This window comes from Meleagris gallopavo, chromosome 12, assembly GCF_000146605.3.
Source record: "Meleagris gallopavo isolate NT-WF06-2002-E0010 breed Aviagen turkey brand Nicholas breeding stock chromosome 12, Turkey_5.1, whole genome shotgun sequence".
NCBI classification, from domain to species: domain Eukaryota; kingdom Metazoa; phylum Chordata; class Aves; order Galliformes; family Phasianidae; genus Meleagris; species Meleagris gallopavo.
Genome location: NC_015022.2, coordinates 4,592,618 through 4,612,107, shown reverse-complemented (window position 1 = coordinate 4,612,107; position 19,490 = coordinate 4,592,618). Strand labels below are relative to the sequence as shown.

Sequence of the window (19,490 nt, the reverse complement as noted above, 5' to 3'; positions counted from 1 at the left end):
CAAAAAAAACAACCAACCAATTCCCTTGCTCTTTATTTCTTTTTACTTTTTTTAACTATCTTATTCTGAAGCTACTTTGTAAATTCTGGCTTCCCTTTCCAAAAAAGCAAAGCAGAAAAACAGGTATCTGTGCATGAAGCAGCAATAAATCCAATGTACTCTGCATCTTCAGCATATGGCACAGGTGACAGCTGCAGGTGGAACAGGAAAAGAGAAACTGCTTGAAAGCATATGGAAACAGCTCCCAAGGGTAGCTCTTGGAGGTACTATTGTACCTCCACTTTATATCCTCTATAACACAATAATCCTCTAGCGATTTTTCTTCCATGTTCCTTTGCTTTCAGATCCACTCTGCTCATGTGAGGAGGACACAAAACAATCACTAAGGCAGCAGCCACTTGAGCTTTACAAATCTGTAATAGAACAGCATGATGACTCTTTAAACCCCTTACTGTTTTAATCCAAAACTGTTTTTTTACTTGTAAGTAACTGCCAGCTTTATAAACCTGATTTGTTACAATCAGCAAGGTGATTAAATTTACCCTTAGGGGAGCAGGAACCAAGGGGCTAATCAAAACTGAGTTGCTAGCAACAGCTCTGGTAACTCACTGAGAACATCACATGGCTAACCATCCCATATTTTGAAAGGGAAGAAACTGCAGGGTATTGGAGACCAAGTAGGCTCACATATACTGAAAAGATGCTGGAATGAATTATTTAGCCAATATTAAATGTCTGAGTTTATAAAGATGGTATAATGATAAGAACCACCACACAGAGCTCTGAAACTTTTCCTTCACAGTGGTAATAATTCACTGGAAAGGAAGAATAACTGAACATGACTTGATACACTTCACACTTTTAACATGCCTGATTATTTTCCATTTTTAGGTCTAGAAATTACTTTAAAGTGGGATATGCAGGTAATTGAAGAAACAATCCTCAAAGAGTAATCAATGGTGTTCTGTGATTTAATGTACTATCTACAAAGAAGCTGTAAAAGATGAGGTTCGTTTCATCAGTTTTCAGGAAGTGTAAAATATATCTCCCTGTACAAACAGTATAAGGAGGGTCAGTTTCAAATTGTTTTCCACATGCAAAGAGAATAAGTAGTATTCAGCATGATTTGTAAGGAAGACAAATAATGAGAGATTATTGTTAATCAAGCACTATAACAGACAGAAATCAGTCAGTTTTAAAAAAGCATTTGTTTAAATGTTGAGAATAGTCTCTGTACAGTTGAATCTGACTCAGAGTAAGAGATCTGGCTTCTTGAAGAACATCTTTTGCATCAGTTTCTATGCAACTGGCTATATAATAACAAGAACTCCATCGAGCAATGTTGAATTTTGATTATTTCAGACTGAAATAAATGCTTCCCTTTGTATCTCTCCATTAATATTCTCCCAAATTAATACATTTTTAGTAATTTTTATTTCAAATCAGTAATTTTTATTTCTCAATTTGTTAAAATAACTAGCAGGAGAGCAATAACACAGTCGAGTGGGGAGCTGACTGCACAGGATACTTCATTCATATTTAATTTTCCTAAAAATAGAGTAACAGATGCAGCTTTCCTAAACACAAACCAATACGGATCATTCTGAAATAAGAGAACAAATAGGTATCTATAAGCTACTGCAGATTTTTGCTTATTCACTATGGGCTCAAACAGCATGTAAGAAACAGTTTCTTTTTTTCATACTTGACAGCTGGAAAAGGATTTCTTAAATTCAAAATTGCACTCCTATTAAAGCCTACAGTGCTGTACTAGACAAAGAGGGCCTTGGTACCATTGTTGGTTTTGGAAAAATCTGACTTAGAAGCCTTGCACTTAAAGAAATGATGCACTATGTTTGAATAAGCAGCTCGAGATGGAAGTTCAGCTCATGCCACCTGGGTTTCAGCCCATTCTTGTCAGAATTTCCAGAGGTACTTACACTCTTCACTCTCCACTGCTGCATAGTTGCCAACTTCTTTGAAGCTGATGTTTCCCAAGTGCAGTATTCCAGCCACGATCTGTAGCACCAACGTCTGTTCCTCTGCAAAGATCCCAATCACACTCATTGCATGCTGGGAAGAAAAGAATTTTTAAGCAAATAAGCTTTTTAATGACTCTCTTCACTAAAGTCATTTCAAATTTTTTACTTTAAAAATTTAAGTTTTTCAAATGAATTCAAATACTTAAGGCAATGAAATTTCATTATGGCTTGAAATTTCAAGGAGTACCAGATAGCCTACTTGAGCATTTCTGTTTTTCCTTTTTAACCATTAACTGTAGAAGCATTTACATATACCACTTAGAGACGAGTTAGCTACATAAATTCTTGAAGAATTAAAGTTGCAGAACAACAAGCACTCTGAAATCAATTTCACTGCAAAATGCGAAACAAAGAACAGTTTTGTTTATCTGCTGAGATTAACAACTGTGAAACTCAAAAGCAGCACAGACTGTCTGGTTCAGGCTATTTCAGCCACTTAATAGAAAATGACTGACTGCATCACTGGGTTCTGAGTACATGACAATATACAGGATGTCTTCTCAACATAAGAGAGATATACTTCTACTATACATACATATACTTCCCAAAATACCAAAGTAGCTAGAAACTAGAAGTAATTTTTCTTTTTTTTTTTTTTTGTCTGAAATCTCTGATCCATGTCTTCTTAGTCCCTTTATGCAGCCTCCCAGTTGTGCTGTTTTAAACAGGAAGAAAAGATTAGGCACTATCAAGAATCAAGGTGAAACAGAGTCTTCTATATTTTCGTTAACAGAAGTTCCTCACCATTTTCACATTCTCCATACTGTAGATTCCTAACAGACAGCTTGTCTGCACACAATCCAAGAATTTGCACCATTATGAAAAAGGACAAACAGAAAAGAAAATGCATTTCTATACAAAGATGGAGTTGTAGCCATCTTCTCAGGATTCCTGGATTGTAGCAAAGGTTCTCCACAGGACCTTTGCTAAATTCTCTGCAAGTAAAACATAATTTATGTACGTTGCCTGCACGTGAATTTGTCATTCCCATACCAATGTCTTTGCTATGAATGGACAGCAAGATGAACACCCACTGCTACACAAATCAGTGTCAAGAACTCACCAGTGTTTCTTGGAAATCAGATTTGTCATTGATGTCATCTACTTTGTAAGATCCAGAGAGACTGAGATAGTAATAATAATCCATACTGGTAATGCCAAGACTACTTTTTTGTTCAGAAGAAGCCCCTTCAATTAACTAGAAAATAAAAATCTCCACATTAGTCACCGGGTAAAAACTTTCAGCACAGATGAAGTAGGTCAGAAACTGGTGACTGAGCCTGAAATTACTGGAGAAGACAAGGATACTGCTGTGCCAGGCTAGTAACCTTCTTATTCTTTCACTAGCTTGACCTGAAAGATCAGATGCTTATTTCCATTCTCATAAATGGTTTGGTAAACATCTAGTCTCTTTACCGCATAAGATAAGGCAAAGCTGCTTTTCCAGTCTTCAACATTTTACCTAATCCTCAAAAGCAACATATTTTCCATGCTTGCTGAAAGACAAGCACAGTTGTGCAGATGTACAGCACTGATAGGAAGGAATGAACTAATCTCCGAACAGAATATTCAAAACCCTGTGGTCTTCTAATTCTCTGCGTCTAAAAGCCTCTCTCAGCCACAGAAGAAATTCAGAAGGGAACTGCAAATTGTTTATTTCCTCAGAATAGGAGAGTGCACAGCTTCTGGAGCAATTCTAGCTCCAACTCAGCTTTCCATCTTCATAACAACACTTCAAATGTACGTGAAGCTGCATACAGTCGCTTACTTACATTGCACTGTCTTTACTCTAGTTTTGTAGAGCTAGACTTCAGCTGATAAAGAACTCTCATGTCAAAGACCAGAAAAGGCCAGAAAAGCTTTTTGGAACATAAAAACCTGGGGATGTTTGGAGGATTCAACAGATGTTAACCTATACGTCCCATAAAACATAATTAAATCTCTATTTCAGAGCTGTCCTACAGAATTCTAGAGCAGAAAGCATGATTGTATAGCTAAGTTTATTGAGAAAATTGTTGGAAAGTTCTCATTTTCCATTACATTCTATGGGATTTCTCCATAAGGGAGTTATCAGTGAATTTCCAAGCTGATCATTTGAAGTACATTCTTTACATGAAATGCAGATAGGTCTATGTTAGACGGTGCCTTAACATGCTATGAAGTTTTCCAGTGATAACCACATTATCTTTTTAAATATGCTTTCAATAACCTTATTGTGTTGTGAATGACATTTTAATCAAAAGGAAAAACTGGCACAAGTTATTTTAAATAACTCATAAAAGAGCTGTAGACTTCTGACCTGGTAAAAAATGTGAAAACTCCTCTCTCCAGGATTCCTCATTACAACTCGAGACTTTTCCAGTAGGAAGTTGGAGATTTTCCCTCCATCTGGCTCTCCACCTGGGCTAAACTGGATTTCAAAATATTTCCCCTGCAATAAATAATTAAAGCTGTTGAATAATTAGTAAACATTAAATCACATACTGCTTGTACTGCATCTCAAGGACCATTAGTACAATACTGATCTTTCTGAACACAGTGACTTAGCTGGCTCAAGAATTATGTAAGCTTAGATTCTTGAACTATCACATCTTCCTTCTTTCTTCATTTATACAGAGCTAGACTAGAGATAATATGCCACATGGTAATACCAATGCAGAGAAGCAATGAGGGGCTTCTTCCCACTGCTGAGATCCTTGCTTAGCATAGAAGAAGCCATAATGACCACCTGTAATGGAAGTCAATTTAGCAGATTTATGACTAATGGGAAACAGTGCTGTGCTTGAAAGCAAGGTAAAGCAATTATTTTACCTTTCAGTGATGCATTTATTACGTTAACATTCACACTGGCTTAGGAACAAATACCACATTTGTAAAGCCTATGTGTAACTTTTCTGCAGTGTAACCTATAGCAAGTTAGCTACTGAACACTTACTCTCAATATCAACTTCAGTATCTTACAAGGACAGACAGAAGATTGTTGCTGCCTACTTTCTGTATGTAATAATAAAGGTATTTCCCATCAAAGAATTCTAAGAATGGTTTCATTTGTCAAAAAACATGCTCTTAAATTATATCGTTGCATGTGTTTTACTGACCTGGATGTTTTGTTACTGTTATTTGCTTACAGACTGAACATTCCATAATTTTTGACCAGCATGTATTGCAAGAGTAACAAATTTGCAATCCATGCAGAATAAAATAGAGGCCTATCAACATATACCATATATTTTAAAACACATTATATTTTATATACGTGTCCTTAATCTGTAGTCAATGTACATTATACTCCTGAATAACGCATCTGTAGTAGCACAGAAGTTGGAAAAATAATTTCTAATGGAGATAGACTTACAAATCTGCTCGAGTTGTTGTTCCGCACAGTTTTTGCATTCCCAAAAGCCTCCAGTAAAGGGTTGGACTGCAGAATTATATCTTTCACGTGCTAAAATATTAGGAAACAAAAGAAATAGAGATTAAAAAAACACTTTAAAATTATTATTATTATTATTATTTTTAAGTTCATAGGAATTTTCCAGAAAACTACGACAATCTAAATTATTTATAAAAAAAGTACATAAGTGCAAGTGTGGAAAATATCCTTTCGGATGGATAAAGTGCAGAACCTTTTATCAGTTTTTATGTCCATCCATTTTGAAGAAAATTTAACAAAATGTCTGAGGCTGCAAACAACTGGTCCTTCTATTCACTGTTGGGCAAAGCAACACAGCCAGTAAATTGATGTGGTTTTTTTTCTTGTTTTTAAATAACTTCCTTCCTCCACATAAGCACTTAAATCTTCTGCAGGGTCTGAAACTACAACCAATGAAGTCTAGCAGCAAGAAATTTAGGATTCTGCAAGTGCTTGAGCCAACTGTTCGGGGGCCAGTGTTATTGCTACCTCGCATTCTGAGACAGCCATAAGCAGTCTGTTACTATTGCTTTTGTATTTGATCCTAAAAGTTGGAAGTATGGCCTAGCTATTAGCTTCAGAGGAAACCTAACGTATGCTTGGTTGTGTAAAGAAGACTGAATTCTACTTCAAAAGAAACTGCTCAAGGAAACTGGCTTTACAGTTCGTGGTCTTCTACAGACAGACACCAGTAGCATACTTATTAAGAACAAAAACTATTTATTGTTTTAACTAGCTTTCACAGATACTAGGTAACCTCATAAAAAAGATGATATTTCCATTGTTGGCTCTCAGATGTATGCATATAAATCAGATTTAACAGAATTAATAAAAACATGAAAAGCTAGCTCGGTTTTCAATAGAGTATCAAGCCAGAAGGAAAAAAAACAAAACACATCTACTAGCAGGAGATTGCTGTTCTCAACCTTTAGAATAGAACAGTAATTAAAGTATCTTTCTTACACTAACTTAAAAAAGGAAGGAAAAAAAAAATCAAACTTGTAGACATAATACTTTTAACAGAGGTCATTCCAGGTCTGTGGATTTACCCCATAAGGGCTCTCATCATACAGGTGATCTTCAGGTATGCAGTTCATTATGCTCTTCAGCTATCTCAGCAGTTGAGGACAGGCACATATTTACAGCTGCTCAGACGCTTCTCTAATAGAGTGCCTACTGGCTGCCACTGCCTGCCATGGCAGACCTTTGCCATTCTGCCTCTAAACTCAAGCTTCAGACTGTGCTCACGGAATCACAAAATGGCCAGGGTTGGAAGGGACCTCAAGGATGATGAATCTCCAACCCCCCTGCCACATGCAGAGCCACCAACCTCCACACTCAATACCAGACCAGGCTGCCCAGGGCCCCATCCAACCTGGCCTTGAACACCTCCAGGAATGGGGCATCCACAACCTCTCTGGGCAGCTGTTCCAGCACCTCACCACTCTCTCTGTAAAGAATTTTCCCCTGACATCCAACCTAAATCTCCCTTCCCTCAACTTAAAACCATTTCCCCTCGTCCTGTAGTTATCAACCCTTTCAAAGAATTGACTGCCCTCCTGTTTGCAGGCTCCCTTTAGGTACTGAAAGGCTGCAATGAGGTCACCCCGCAGCCTTCTTTTCTCCTGAATGGCATCCCTTCCTTCCACTGCGCCAACCGCACCACTCAGCTTGGTGTCGTCAGCAAACTTGCTGAGGGTGCACTCGATTCCGTCATCGATGTCATTGATAAAGATGTTAAAGAGCACTGGTCCCAAGACAGACCCCTGGGGGATGCCACTCGTTACCGGCCTCCACTTGGACATAGAGCCATTGATGACCACCCTTTGTCTGCGGCCTTTCAACCAGTTTCTTATCCATCGAATGGTCCACTCATCAAATCCACACTCCTCCAATTTGGAAATAAAGATGTGGTAGCGGACCATGTCAAAGGCCTTGCTCAAGTCCAGGTAAATGACATTGGTGCTCATACTTTAGTATTATGCTGTATCAACTCACCTGCACTTTAGGGCCACCTCCTGAAATTTTGGAGATGTAACTCATGATATACTTAGCAGCCACAGTCTTCCCAGCACCACTTTCCCCACTGTGAGAAAGTGAGACACAAAATATACTTATTAGTTTTTAAATAACTAAGAATTGAGTTAATCAGGGTATATCTTGTACAACCTTGCTATTACTAACGATACTATAATAATGAATAATAATAAGTAATTCGAGTTTTACATCAGGTAAGTTGATAACAGACTGTCATACAATATTGCAATACAGATTTGTTTATGAATAAATAATTCTGAATAAATCATCCTGCATGGACCCCAGAATCCCTATGGGAATTCAAAGTCAGAAGTAATGTAAATTGAGAAATAAATGCGCTCAAAATAAATCAATTCCCAATTAAATGAAGTGGGATTTCAGATCTTAACACACAAACTCATTTGAAAATCCAAGCCTTGAATGCCATGCCAGATGCCTACTTCAGTTCAGGAATCTTTTGTTTTTGGCATTCCTGAATGAAATAATGAGACATTATTAATCACATCCTGAATGACGGAAGAACCACCTTCCTGTTCCTATACCTCTTGACACAGGGTACAAGAAGTTTTAATATTCCATACTAGCTTTCACAATTCCTTCCTTCCGTTACAATATTTCACTTCAGTTGTGAATACAGTTTACAACATCAGTAGTTTCATTTTCTCAGAATTAGTAAGAGCTTCTCAAGACGGAAAGATGACTGGCATACCAGGCAATGCAACCTCAGTGCTTTATTTCATACCTTACAGCTAACCTGTATTTAAGCAGAATTCCTGCAGGTTACATAAGTGTTGGTTTAGTGTCATTAAGAAAAAATATTTCAGATATCTTTGTGTGAAAATTTGTGCTGTTCTTATGTTCCTGAATAATTTCTGTGAATGTTGGCTCTTCTGTCTTGTGCCTACTTGTTCCTGGATATGGACCAAGCACACATCTTTTCCTGTACAAATTTTAGCTACGTTTGCCAGAGAAACATCAGCATGAGCTGCACAGGAACAGGACTTGCTGAAAATGTCAACACATAGCTCCTTATCAACATGACTAATGGAGACATTTCCAAAGGTTTTAATTCTGAAGAAGCTCCCCACGCTGCCAAGCTGCAAGTATCATTTTACATCTTTAAAGTTTCCAAACAGTACAGAAATACTGAAATGATTTTGTCAGAAATGTTTTAATGCATCTTTTCCTGCCTGCAGCTTCATAGATCAAAAAGGTGAAAAAATAGCTCTTGATTATCTCAACTGTATCAACTTTTATTACTCAGAGTCATCTCTTCCTAACAGTCGAAGACAAGAAAGCCTGTATTATTCATATCTACGACATTCTGAGGCACCGACCGAGTTTTCTAAATGGTAAACCATTGTTAAAAACAGCATCAGTTTGATTAGTAGAAAAATAATAACTTCTTCAAACCAAAATTTACTCACAGTAAATTTGCTCATCCTGTAAAACAAGACAGACAAGCCAATCTAACCTAAAACATATTCTTAAATTAATATATGCATTCTCTGCTGGATGTTAAGAAGGATCTGGAGCCAAATACTCAATGAATATGAGCAGATACTATTTATCAAGAGGTAAAAATGTAGCACATTTCATTAAGATTTTCTCATTATCCTTCTCCTCTTTGCTCAAATTAAGCATGGTTTACATTAATGATTCCGTACTGTTTGTCTTGGAAAATTATCTGGAGGCACATAGTTCCGTTTTATTGTTAGTCTCTATTTCAATATAAGTTCTCCTTCACATTAAATGAATTTGCCTAGAAGACTGAGTTTTTTCAGTTTGATTCAAACATACAGATCCATACACTTAAATTTTCAGTATTAAAAGTTTATTTGTCAGAGACCAGTAAATAGCTCCAACTAAATTACTGCTGAACAGGATGATACATTATTTATGAACTCAAGTAATTTTAGCTGATGTCTTCTACCACCAGTAAGATCAGGTACTCAGTTCTCACAGGGGAATGATTCTCATACAGAAGCTTTTCCACATGCACCTTACTGCTCTGCTGCTATTAGAACTATTTTAAGATGACTCAAGAATACTTTTTTAGCTAGAAGTACAGAGATTTTTAAAAGCAGAAAAAATGAAATAATGGCTGAAAGTAAGAAGCAGATTAAGCTGCAATTTTCTTGGAGATTTTTCTATCACCATATGCTCACAATCACTAACAAAAAAAGAATGCTTTGAAAGACACATTGTTTTTCTAGAACTATCTGCAACATCAGAAAAGCAAAGTTTTGTTCAGTGAAGTTAATTAATAATTAGCTGCAATCAGAATAAGACTATGAGCAGCAAGAAATTTTTAGCTTCTCCTTTCTTTCCTTCCTTCCCTTCCAGAGGAGTTATGAAGGCAGCTCTGAAAGTAATGCCTCCTATTCTATTATGTTGGCCAACAACATCAGAATTGGATGTTGGTAGTAAGGCAGCAGAGGTTGAACCTTCCCACCAATATTCCATTACATGTTGTTGCTGTGTGACAGATGGCAGCAGAGGGGCAGTCTGACGAATGCTATCTGACATGGAAGTGCACATGAAGCATTGGGGTGGAATTGAATTTCTTCATGCGGAAAAAACGGCACCTACTGACATTCATCAATGCTTGCTGAACATTTATGGCGACTGAACAGTAGATGTGAGCACAGCAAGGTGGAGGGCAGTGAGTTTCAGCAGTAGCAACAGCGACAGTGGGGCACCTCTGCTGGTACAGATCTTTATAAGCGCGGCACACAGGCTCTTGCTCATCACTACTGACATGCATAGCTAATGGCATTGAGAAAGAATGCTTCACAGCTGAGAACTCGCTCTATCAGTAATGTTATCATACTCTTCATATCTGCTGTGTTTTCCATGGAAATAAATAGGAGACATTACTTCCAGAGCAACCTACATATAATCCTTTAAGTAGAGTATACAAGCAAGATCCAATACAGAGCCTCATTCTTCTCTCTAAAACTAACTTGCTGAGTGACATTTAATGTAATCTCACTGGCTGTAGAACAATACAGGACAATATAATAGTTACCTACATAATCAGGACAAGGTGGAAATTTTAATAATAAATATATATAAAGAATGCTGTGTGTGTAAAGTATTCTGTCATGTCTGAATAAGCTTTTCAGATTGTTTATATACAAAATCCCCTTTCTCCAATTATGTTCAGAGACCTCAGTAACATAATTTCAGAGACATAATTTCTCCTTTGCAACTGAGAGCTGTTAACTAATTTTTCTTACTACATTAGACTTACATTTCTACCACTCCTTCATTAAAATCCAGCCATATTTCCAATTAGTTTATGTACAGGAGTTTTAGAACTGTCATTTGAGTTTTATGGAAAGTCAAGATATAGAAGCTGACTAAAAATCTCACATTGAATTTCGATCTTTACAGGCTTAAGATATGTACTAGTTGTTTACTAAGAAGTCGGGGTTATAAGTGATCTTCCATTAACGTACCTCCCCAACATTTAAGATGCTGTATCATCTTTTCAGGCATGCAGTTGTCACATATGGTTTCACTGCATCCGAACATTGCCACACAGAGGTAAAATGTAAACTAAAATTACAAACAAAACTGCTTTAAGGCAAATGCAGCATCTCCTGGCAGAAGTCACAGAAAGCAAAGCCTTCAAATTTAAAGAAAGGCAACACCTTAAGAACAATCTGGAGAAACATTTATAGCTACACAATTGAAAAATAATAATCATAATCACCATGCTTTAAATTAAAAGAAAATAGTAGTCTAGAAGGAATTAAAAATCTTAAAAGAAAACCCTTTGTAACTAAACTCTTGACTGGACAAGTCATTGCTGATGTTTGCAAGGGCTGCCACTCCCGGTGCGGAAGAAATAAGAACAGCCCGATTCAGCAGACACAAGTTTATGAACTTGGTTCAGTAGAGGCTCCAACGAAGTATTATGCTCAGTACCACAAAGTCAATAAGAAATCAAACTCCAGCAAAGCTGCAGTGCTCAGATGAATAAACTCCCTTTTTAATTATGCCTGATGTGTACGAGGGAAGAAAGCCACAAGTAGTGCTCCCTCCTCCCACAGAAGCACACGTTCTGCACCTGCACACAGCCCAGCCACAAGCCAGCCCAGGAATAACATCACTGCATACACTGCTAACACCCATTCAAAACACCTCACAGCTCCTCAGCAATAATTAGACACGTACATATAATTTTCTTAGCATATACACATATACGCAATTATTCCACTAATGAAATAATCTTCTCTGGCCCTGGAAAAGTTGGCCGGTGAGATTTGGATTTTCAAAGTGAGTGTTATTGCATAAATAAATAAATCAACAAACAAATGAATACATACAAGTGTTACAATCTATTCACTCTCAGAGAACTGTATTTTCTTTCAGATCTGCTTTCCTCGTTAATTCCCTGACTTTCTGAAGAACTTTTTCCATCAATGTTTAAATGCATCAGTTAGAATCCAGGAACTAAACATCCTGGCCAAAGGTTGTGTGGCCCCACATCCAACAAAGATTCCTGACTACAGCGTGACACCTCTGGGACCTCCCTATACCTGCCTGGAAATCTGCTCCCAACAATTTGAACACACATCCCTTCCCAGGGCTGGAAGTAGAAGCCACAGGTGCCCAACCACATGCAGTGGGAAGACAGGGGTGCAGCAACCCCTTCCCCACCACTCCTTTGTCTCTAAGTGCACCATCAGACAGATGTGAATGAACTAGCACACGCTACAAAGGATTTCTCCCTTGCCCTCTGCAAAGCTCTCTAAAAAAACCAAACAAAATTGACTGACAATACAAAGAGAGAAAAGAAGGAAAAACTGGGTTTGTTTCTGTACTAGCTTGTTCTGTTTCTTCTGCTCCAACACAAATTTTCAGTGAAGCAATCTCAGACTAGCTGTGAAGAAAATAAGCAAACCAGCACCTCTTAATAGCCATACTGTCATCATCACTCCTTTCTCACATGCCAAAGTTTTAAGGAAAAAAAATTATGGTTCATTGAAATGCAAGGTCCATTTGAAGCTGCTCATGTTCAGCAGACTTCTGAGGAACTGAAAACAAACAGAGCTGTATCTCAATTTTCTGACAATCAGCAGCTTAGGGGCTGTAATGCTACAGTCCTTGGCAGCTACTAACAGAGTGGTAGACGTGTAGCTAAAACATCCATTTCACACCAGAGCTGCAGGATCTCAGGAACCTCTGGTCAGCCAGCAATTTCAGTGCTTTCTGCTCTATGAAATAAAAGTAAAATGTAAGGAAACAAAATGGTGAATTTAATGATACTTCAGTCTTAAGCCATATCTAGTCATTAGAAATTGTGATGTCATTCTAATCACAAAATATGAGATGTATCTAAATGTGGGCAAAGTATTAAAATATCAAATGAAACAAAATTAACTTTATGAATGGCTAAGTCACCTGATTTCAGAGAAATAACTTAATGGCGTCCTAGAAAAATGAAGTCTGCAGTTTTTCCAGTTTGCAGTAAGACAAATCATATGATAAATAAACACTAGAAAGGAAGAGGAACTCTTTGAAATGTCCCTGGCAAACATTTTCCAATTTTGTAGTATATTTTAATTAATTCCAGCAGAATTTGCATGATTTGTGCACAGACTGAGAAAGAATTCACTCTGCACATATACAGTGCAGGAATTCCTAAAACACATCATCCATCATTTAAACCCAAGAATTCTCCTAAGAATTTTAACCTGAGAATTCAAAAAAGCCTGCATCTCTGAAAATTCAATTATTTGAATGTATTAAAAAACTTTGCAGCACTAGCAATGTATCAAGAACTGTGCTTTATATTAACCGTCCACAACAGTTCAAGAATTTTCACTATAAATTTAGCTTCATATGAAACATTCCATTCTGGAATGTGATTTTGTTCAAAAATCAAAATAAATCTCAATTTTACCCATGCCTAACAGATCTGAATTTGACCAAATGGGACTGTTAACTTCACGTGGCAACAGGCATCAATTTTCCAAACCAGATGGCAGCTCAGGGAACAATTCAGAAGTATGAGAAACAAGAATAAGAGAATCTGAATTAGAGATTTTTGACACACAAGACTCTATGCTGTAGGTAGCTGCCCATAACAGGAAGGCCATTACAGTACAGCTCAGCTTAGCAAACCATTAATGCTTAGCTGACCTTCCTACATGCAAAACCAGAAACTTCCACATACCTACATACATTTCTGCTACTGCTGAGGGGGACAACCATCTGCTTTTCTGCTGTATCCTGTCACCAAGGAAAGCACGGCCTGGATGAACCCTAGGCACTGACCACGTGAAATAAGACAATGAATCTAACTTACAAACAAATATTCTTCAACAAGGATCCAAAGCAGCTCATGAGTGAGAGCTGCAACCGCTTTTCTTAAATTCAAAAGCAGTTAAATTCATAGTGATGCCTGAGTGCTCCAAAGAAAAACAACTGAAAGCTCAGAAAGACTGTTATTAATAGAATATTAGCTGCTTAACTTCAAATAACTTTCTTCCTCTTACTTTTCCCTAGTTCTTGACTGATCCTTCCCACAGACCAGTGTTCTCCAAACTTTTTTGATCATGCACCCAACCAGCAAGACATTACTGAACACAGGCTCCCAATATATGCTTGTAACTTAGTTGCTTACAGATTATATACATGTACTACCAATGTTCTAATACTTTCATCCTAGACCCCCCCAGTGGATTGCACTGTAAACCTTACAGGGCACGCACTCCACTTTGAACACCAGTGCCAAAGGCAAACTGCAAGGAAAGTCAAAGGATGGATAACAGGCCAGCTCAAATATCCTGTATTTCTGGGTCTCTGCATGCTTTCTTTTATCATAAACCATTTATGAATTCACAGACAAGGCCAAAGAGTACCTTCTGCACCCAACATTCACTTTCACTGTTACTTAAGTAATGCCTATCATTAAACAAGTTCAGTAATTTTACAGTGGATTCTCTCAGCCTAATAATTCAGATAGACCAATAGTAAGGAATAACTGTTAGTATCTGCCTCTTCCTCTTGCCTCTGACTGAAAGCAAGTTAAATTCTGAAATGAACAAAAGTGCATTTACTTTTAACTGGAAAAAAAAAACAACTAAAATGAACACACTAATGCAGTTAATGTAGTCAATGTGAGTGTTAGATTTAGCCAGCAGTGTCTGTGGCTGCTATAGTTGTTAATTCTCACGTAGTCACTTGAGCTATTGCTACTAGGTGATAGGCATGAAGCTGGCTATGAGAAAGACATTTGTTAATAAGCTATCAGGATTCCACTGGAAAACAAAAGGGAGGGTCAGAACATAAACAACCAACCTAGAAAACCCCAAAATATTCAATGGTCATGAACTCAGAAGGTTTTTATTAGTATAATAAAAAATAAGCTTTTCCCTTTCTTGAAGTTACAACAGGAACAAGACAAAAATATTTTCTTACAGATTTTTTTCTTACCTAATAATGACACATTGATTTTCTCTGTCAATAATCATGTTTCTGTACATACTGTCTGCAAGAGCGTAAATATGTGGTGGGTTTTCATATTGTGCCTAGAAAGGGAGATAGAGCATACATTTTTCAACATAACATAACATTAAACAATGCAGAAAGAGAAAAATAAATTTCAATTGGAAGAACCATATTCCTGGAAAAAACAATTTTCAAACCCACTTACAGGAATTTCTGTTTGTTTAGTTAAAACAAACCAATGCCTGATTTGTTACTGATCTTTTTCTCACCCACAATTCTCTCCTGAAGTATGTAAATACACCATTCTAATAACGGCCCATAATTGAAATATATTACTTGATCAAGACAAATTGATATAATTTAAGCCTATCCCACCAATGCTCATGTGCTAACAATGAACTATCTAAGCCACTACAGCCTGGTGCTGTAATGGGATCATCCTCATCCACTGCACCCACCCAAACCGGGTGGTTTCCCTGGTCCTCCATCCATGGACATGCCTGACTCAAACAGAGCAGAAAGCAGAATTTTAAGTCCATAACGTCCTTGTACTGCAAACTCTTCAAGCATTATTTTCAAGACCAGCATCTATTTTTGGCATCCCAATTTTCCTACTCTACTTGTCTAGTATGTGACATCTCTACCCATATTCTTCAAATCCACTAATGGCCATTTTGTTTTCTGTGCCACAGTTTAAGCAAACAGTATCTTAAAAAGTGCTTTTGCAGGAGGAGAGGCTTGTCAAGGGGAAAAATCTGGTATGGATTAGAGTTAATCAATGCAAGTATTTTCTTGAGACACTAATTCCCTGTGTCCCAGGGAATTCAATTTGAGGACTCAGTAAATGGTGATGGGTATCAGCCACGCTCTCCCAGGTTAATACAATATCACCAAAACCCAGAAACAAATGCTTCCATGAGTTTAACCACATGGAATAATATTTACATCCCTGCCAATCCTGTAGTACATTGCAGACTGCTTTACTTACGGCTCCCTGGTACATTTCAATTTCCTTTTCCCCGAAATACGGCATTTGCTTGAAAGGATTCACAGAGATTAATACAGAGCCAATATATGTCTGTATTCAAAAGTAGTTAAGGTAACTACAGTTTTTATAGTAGTGTCTTACCACCAGATACTGCAACAGCCTTTCCATATATTACACAACAGGATACAGCTTCAAACAATACAGAAAAAAGAAAGCTTAAAACAATTATTAATAAAAATGAAATTAGAAGGCTTGCAAGAATATAAACATATCATTCAGTGGGATACTTTCATATTATCAAAATATTTATTTTAGGACAAGTTAAGCATAGGAACATGTATCACAGGCCCAAGTCCAACACTCCCTGAACAAAAATACAGAAAGGAAATGGTATATTTGAACTGCTTTGCTCCTTTGTAACTGAGGAGATCATATTGTTAGTATTGAAAAGATTGTTTTGACCTTCACAGAGTGAGCTGTACTGACACATTCTGATCTCACAGAGATTGTGCTGAGCGTGCAGACACATGGAAACCACCCGTACTGAGCTGAACTGGACTCAGCTGTGTGTACAAGGCAGGGAGCTAAGGGAGTTAGGTAATGCAGTGCTGTGGTGATATTTTATGAGTGTAACTGTTAACAGTTACACTGGAAGACATTTCCCTAGAAGACATGTCCTGCAGGCTACCCTATGAAACATTTCAGTTTATTATTACTCCCAGATATTTTTTTTGCAACATCCTGAATGTCAGTATTTCACAGTTCCATATTCGGCTGTAATCTGCCTACACTTACAGTGTAAGTAATGAATTGTTATATACACAACTGAAACAACTGGTACTACTTAACAGGCAGGACTGCTTCCTTGAGTTGGAAGTTAGCAGTGTACCCATGTCAGTGAGGTCAAAATACTGTACTGTTGGTTTCACTGAACAAGCTGGAATTGCTCACAACTAAACTTACTGTCCAAGCTTTCCATACTTAAGTAGGAAAACTGAGAAATTCATGCTGCTGTGTTAGGCTGCATAAGAACCTATTATGCTGGTGCCCCAGACAGTATCACATTAGTCACACAACAACTATAAATCAGTGAACGTAATCTCAGTATTATTAATTTGCAATGCTTTCTTCATACATTTTTAAATTTAATTCAAAGAGTGACAACATCTGGGCCTCCAATATATCAAGCACTCGTTGTGTCAGTATAACCATCTGAAGTGATAGTTTTCTGTTGGTAACAATACCAGCATTTTCTGGGAAGAATCAGTAATCTTTGTGCAGAGTAGCACAGAGGAATATTCATTCATGGGTGAGCATAAGAACAGTTGAAAGATTCAAGAGATGGTCTCCAGTTTAGAACAAAAAGCCTGCAGAGAACTGCAAAAGGATTATTTTTCTCTGCACAAATGAATTATAATGCTTTTAAAAGAAGAGTCTGATAACCCATGTGACCACCAGACCCCTTGGAAAGCACACAAGCTGCTTCAAGTAAAAAAACTAAAATGTTAATCTGGTACTCTCACTTTGTTAAAAAAAAAAAAAAAGCATTGAGCACTGAAGACTTCATGAACATTGTGCATGGAAGATGCAGGACTTCATACTGACAGACGTGTTTCTTCTACTACCAGGAAGAGTGCTGTAGATCGCCTCAATACGATCAGTCTGAGAAATTCTTTGCAACTCACCCATGAACTTAAAAAAACTTACACAGTTTGTCTCAGAAATGTCAGCACAGCCACAACATGACTTCTCCTCTATCAGTCCTTGCTAAAGCTTTTATGTCTGAGTATTTGGAAATACTCAGGAGAAGTTCTACTTTACTCCCATTCTGCTAAAAAGAAATTAAACTCTTCAAAAGAACTGCTCTCTATACACAGCTAGCTGGTACCAAAATCCAGCTAAAACAGAAGAACAGTATCACCACTGACTACAGGTTACAAAATTGATTACTGTAGCTTGCGTTACATTGTAGAAACTAAAAATCAAACAGTTACTTGTGTTCTACGTCAAGGAAGTCTTTTCACATGAAATTTCCAAAAATGAAAACATTTTTGGTGCTGAAATTTGTTTTTCTTGCTGGGTTATATATTTGACTATTTAAATCTTTCACATTTTCATTAATCATAGTAAAAAAAAAATATATAGCACAAACATTGTAGATTTACAGATGTTCATGTGGTCACATGTTTTCATCAGCCCATGATTCAGAACAAGTTGTAAACAGGGTTATGTAATAGGAGAAATGCTAATGTGAAAGCATTCGAATCTGGGAGGTAAAGAAGATAACACCATCTCAAAACACGTATAGTAAGGCTTAAAACTATTAACTCTTGATCACGCAAGCAGCACTACTGGATTAGCTTGAGGGGTCACAATGTATGGGGCTACAAAATTATCTTCAACAGTGACAAGAACTACTACATATAAAAAAGAATTGTACAGCGTCTTAATTTCAACCTTCAGGGAGGCTTAGATTGGATATTAGGAGGAAATTCTTCACTCAGAGGGTGGTGCAGCACTGGAACAGGTTGCCCAAGGAGGTTGTGGATGCCCCATCCCCAGAGGCATTCAAGGCCAGGCTGGATGTGGCTCTGGGCAGCCTGGTCTGATGGTCAGTGATCCTGCACATAGCAGGGGGTTGAAACTGGATGAGCATTGTGGTCCTTTTCAACCCAGGCCATTCTATGATACGACTCTGATACATCTGCATAGCCCAACTAAAAGCAATACTAGAAAGGATACAAAAATGTAATCATCCATGTATCTCTTCTTTAGGTTCTCCACTATGGAATCTTCTGTGATTTTGGAAAGAAGGACCATATCGTCCACTCCGCTGTGCTTGACATTGTGGCTCTGCCAGTGATATCTGTAGTGCCCTTTGCTTCCCTGCAGGAAAACACAATAAGTATAAAAAAAAAAAGTTACAATATTTCTCATGAGCATGAAATATCTGAAAGCAACCCATTCTAATTCCAATTTCCAAAATATATTGCTCATATTGAATTCTATCCCTTGACCCAGCTATCGAAAAGCATACACAGATGATGTCACCTTATACATCTCTGAACTATTAATTAAAGCACTGCCCTCCAAAAATAGCAATAGTTTCATGGGGTTTTGTGAATGTCTACACATGGAAGTGCTCTCAGATGTCAGGCAATTCTAAAACATGCAGGGGAAGAAAAAAATTATTCCAATGGAGATACAGTCCTTAGAAGTTAAAGATGCAAAAATTAGACTCCTGCAGTGCAACTATTAGTCATGAGGATAATTAAGCATCTGAACTGCATTAAATGGGGATACCCTGGATTCTCCATCTTGAGTCTTCTAATCCAAAACTGGAATATGATGCCGCTACTCTCATAGGAGCTGTGAGACTGATGTTGAAGGCATTCAGTGGTGTTCTGCAGATGATGCTGCACAGCCTGACAGGCTGTGTGTCTGAACAGCCCCTTCTGAGCTGTTAGTCACTGTGCATAACTGACATCTGAATAGATAATCTCTCCCCACACTTAGAGACTACTATTTCAGGATGCTACTGAAA

General features: G+C 37.6%; 1 protein-coding gene across 1 annotated transcript; it reads right to left on the bottom strand.

The window, feature by feature from the left end:
* Positions 1-1,902: 1,902 nt before the first annotated feature.
* LOC104912815 (unconventional myosin-Ie-like) lies at positions 1,903-18,859 on the bottom strand. Its single transcript, XM_019619405.1, has 8 exons — positions 18,689-18,859; positions 15,947-16,036; positions 14,944-15,038; positions 7,453-7,540; positions 5,398-5,487; positions 4,342-4,473; positions 3,106-3,240; positions 1,903-2,073 (listed from the first exon to the last, which is right to left on the bottom strand). The coding sequence occupies exons 1-8, from the start codon at positions 18,764-18,766 to the stop codon at positions 1,918-1,920; spliced, it is 864 nt and encodes a 287-aa protein (XP_019474950.1). The 5' UTR covers positions 18,767-18,859; the 3' UTR covers positions 1,903-1,917.
* Positions 18,860-19,490: the final 631 nt, after the last annotated feature.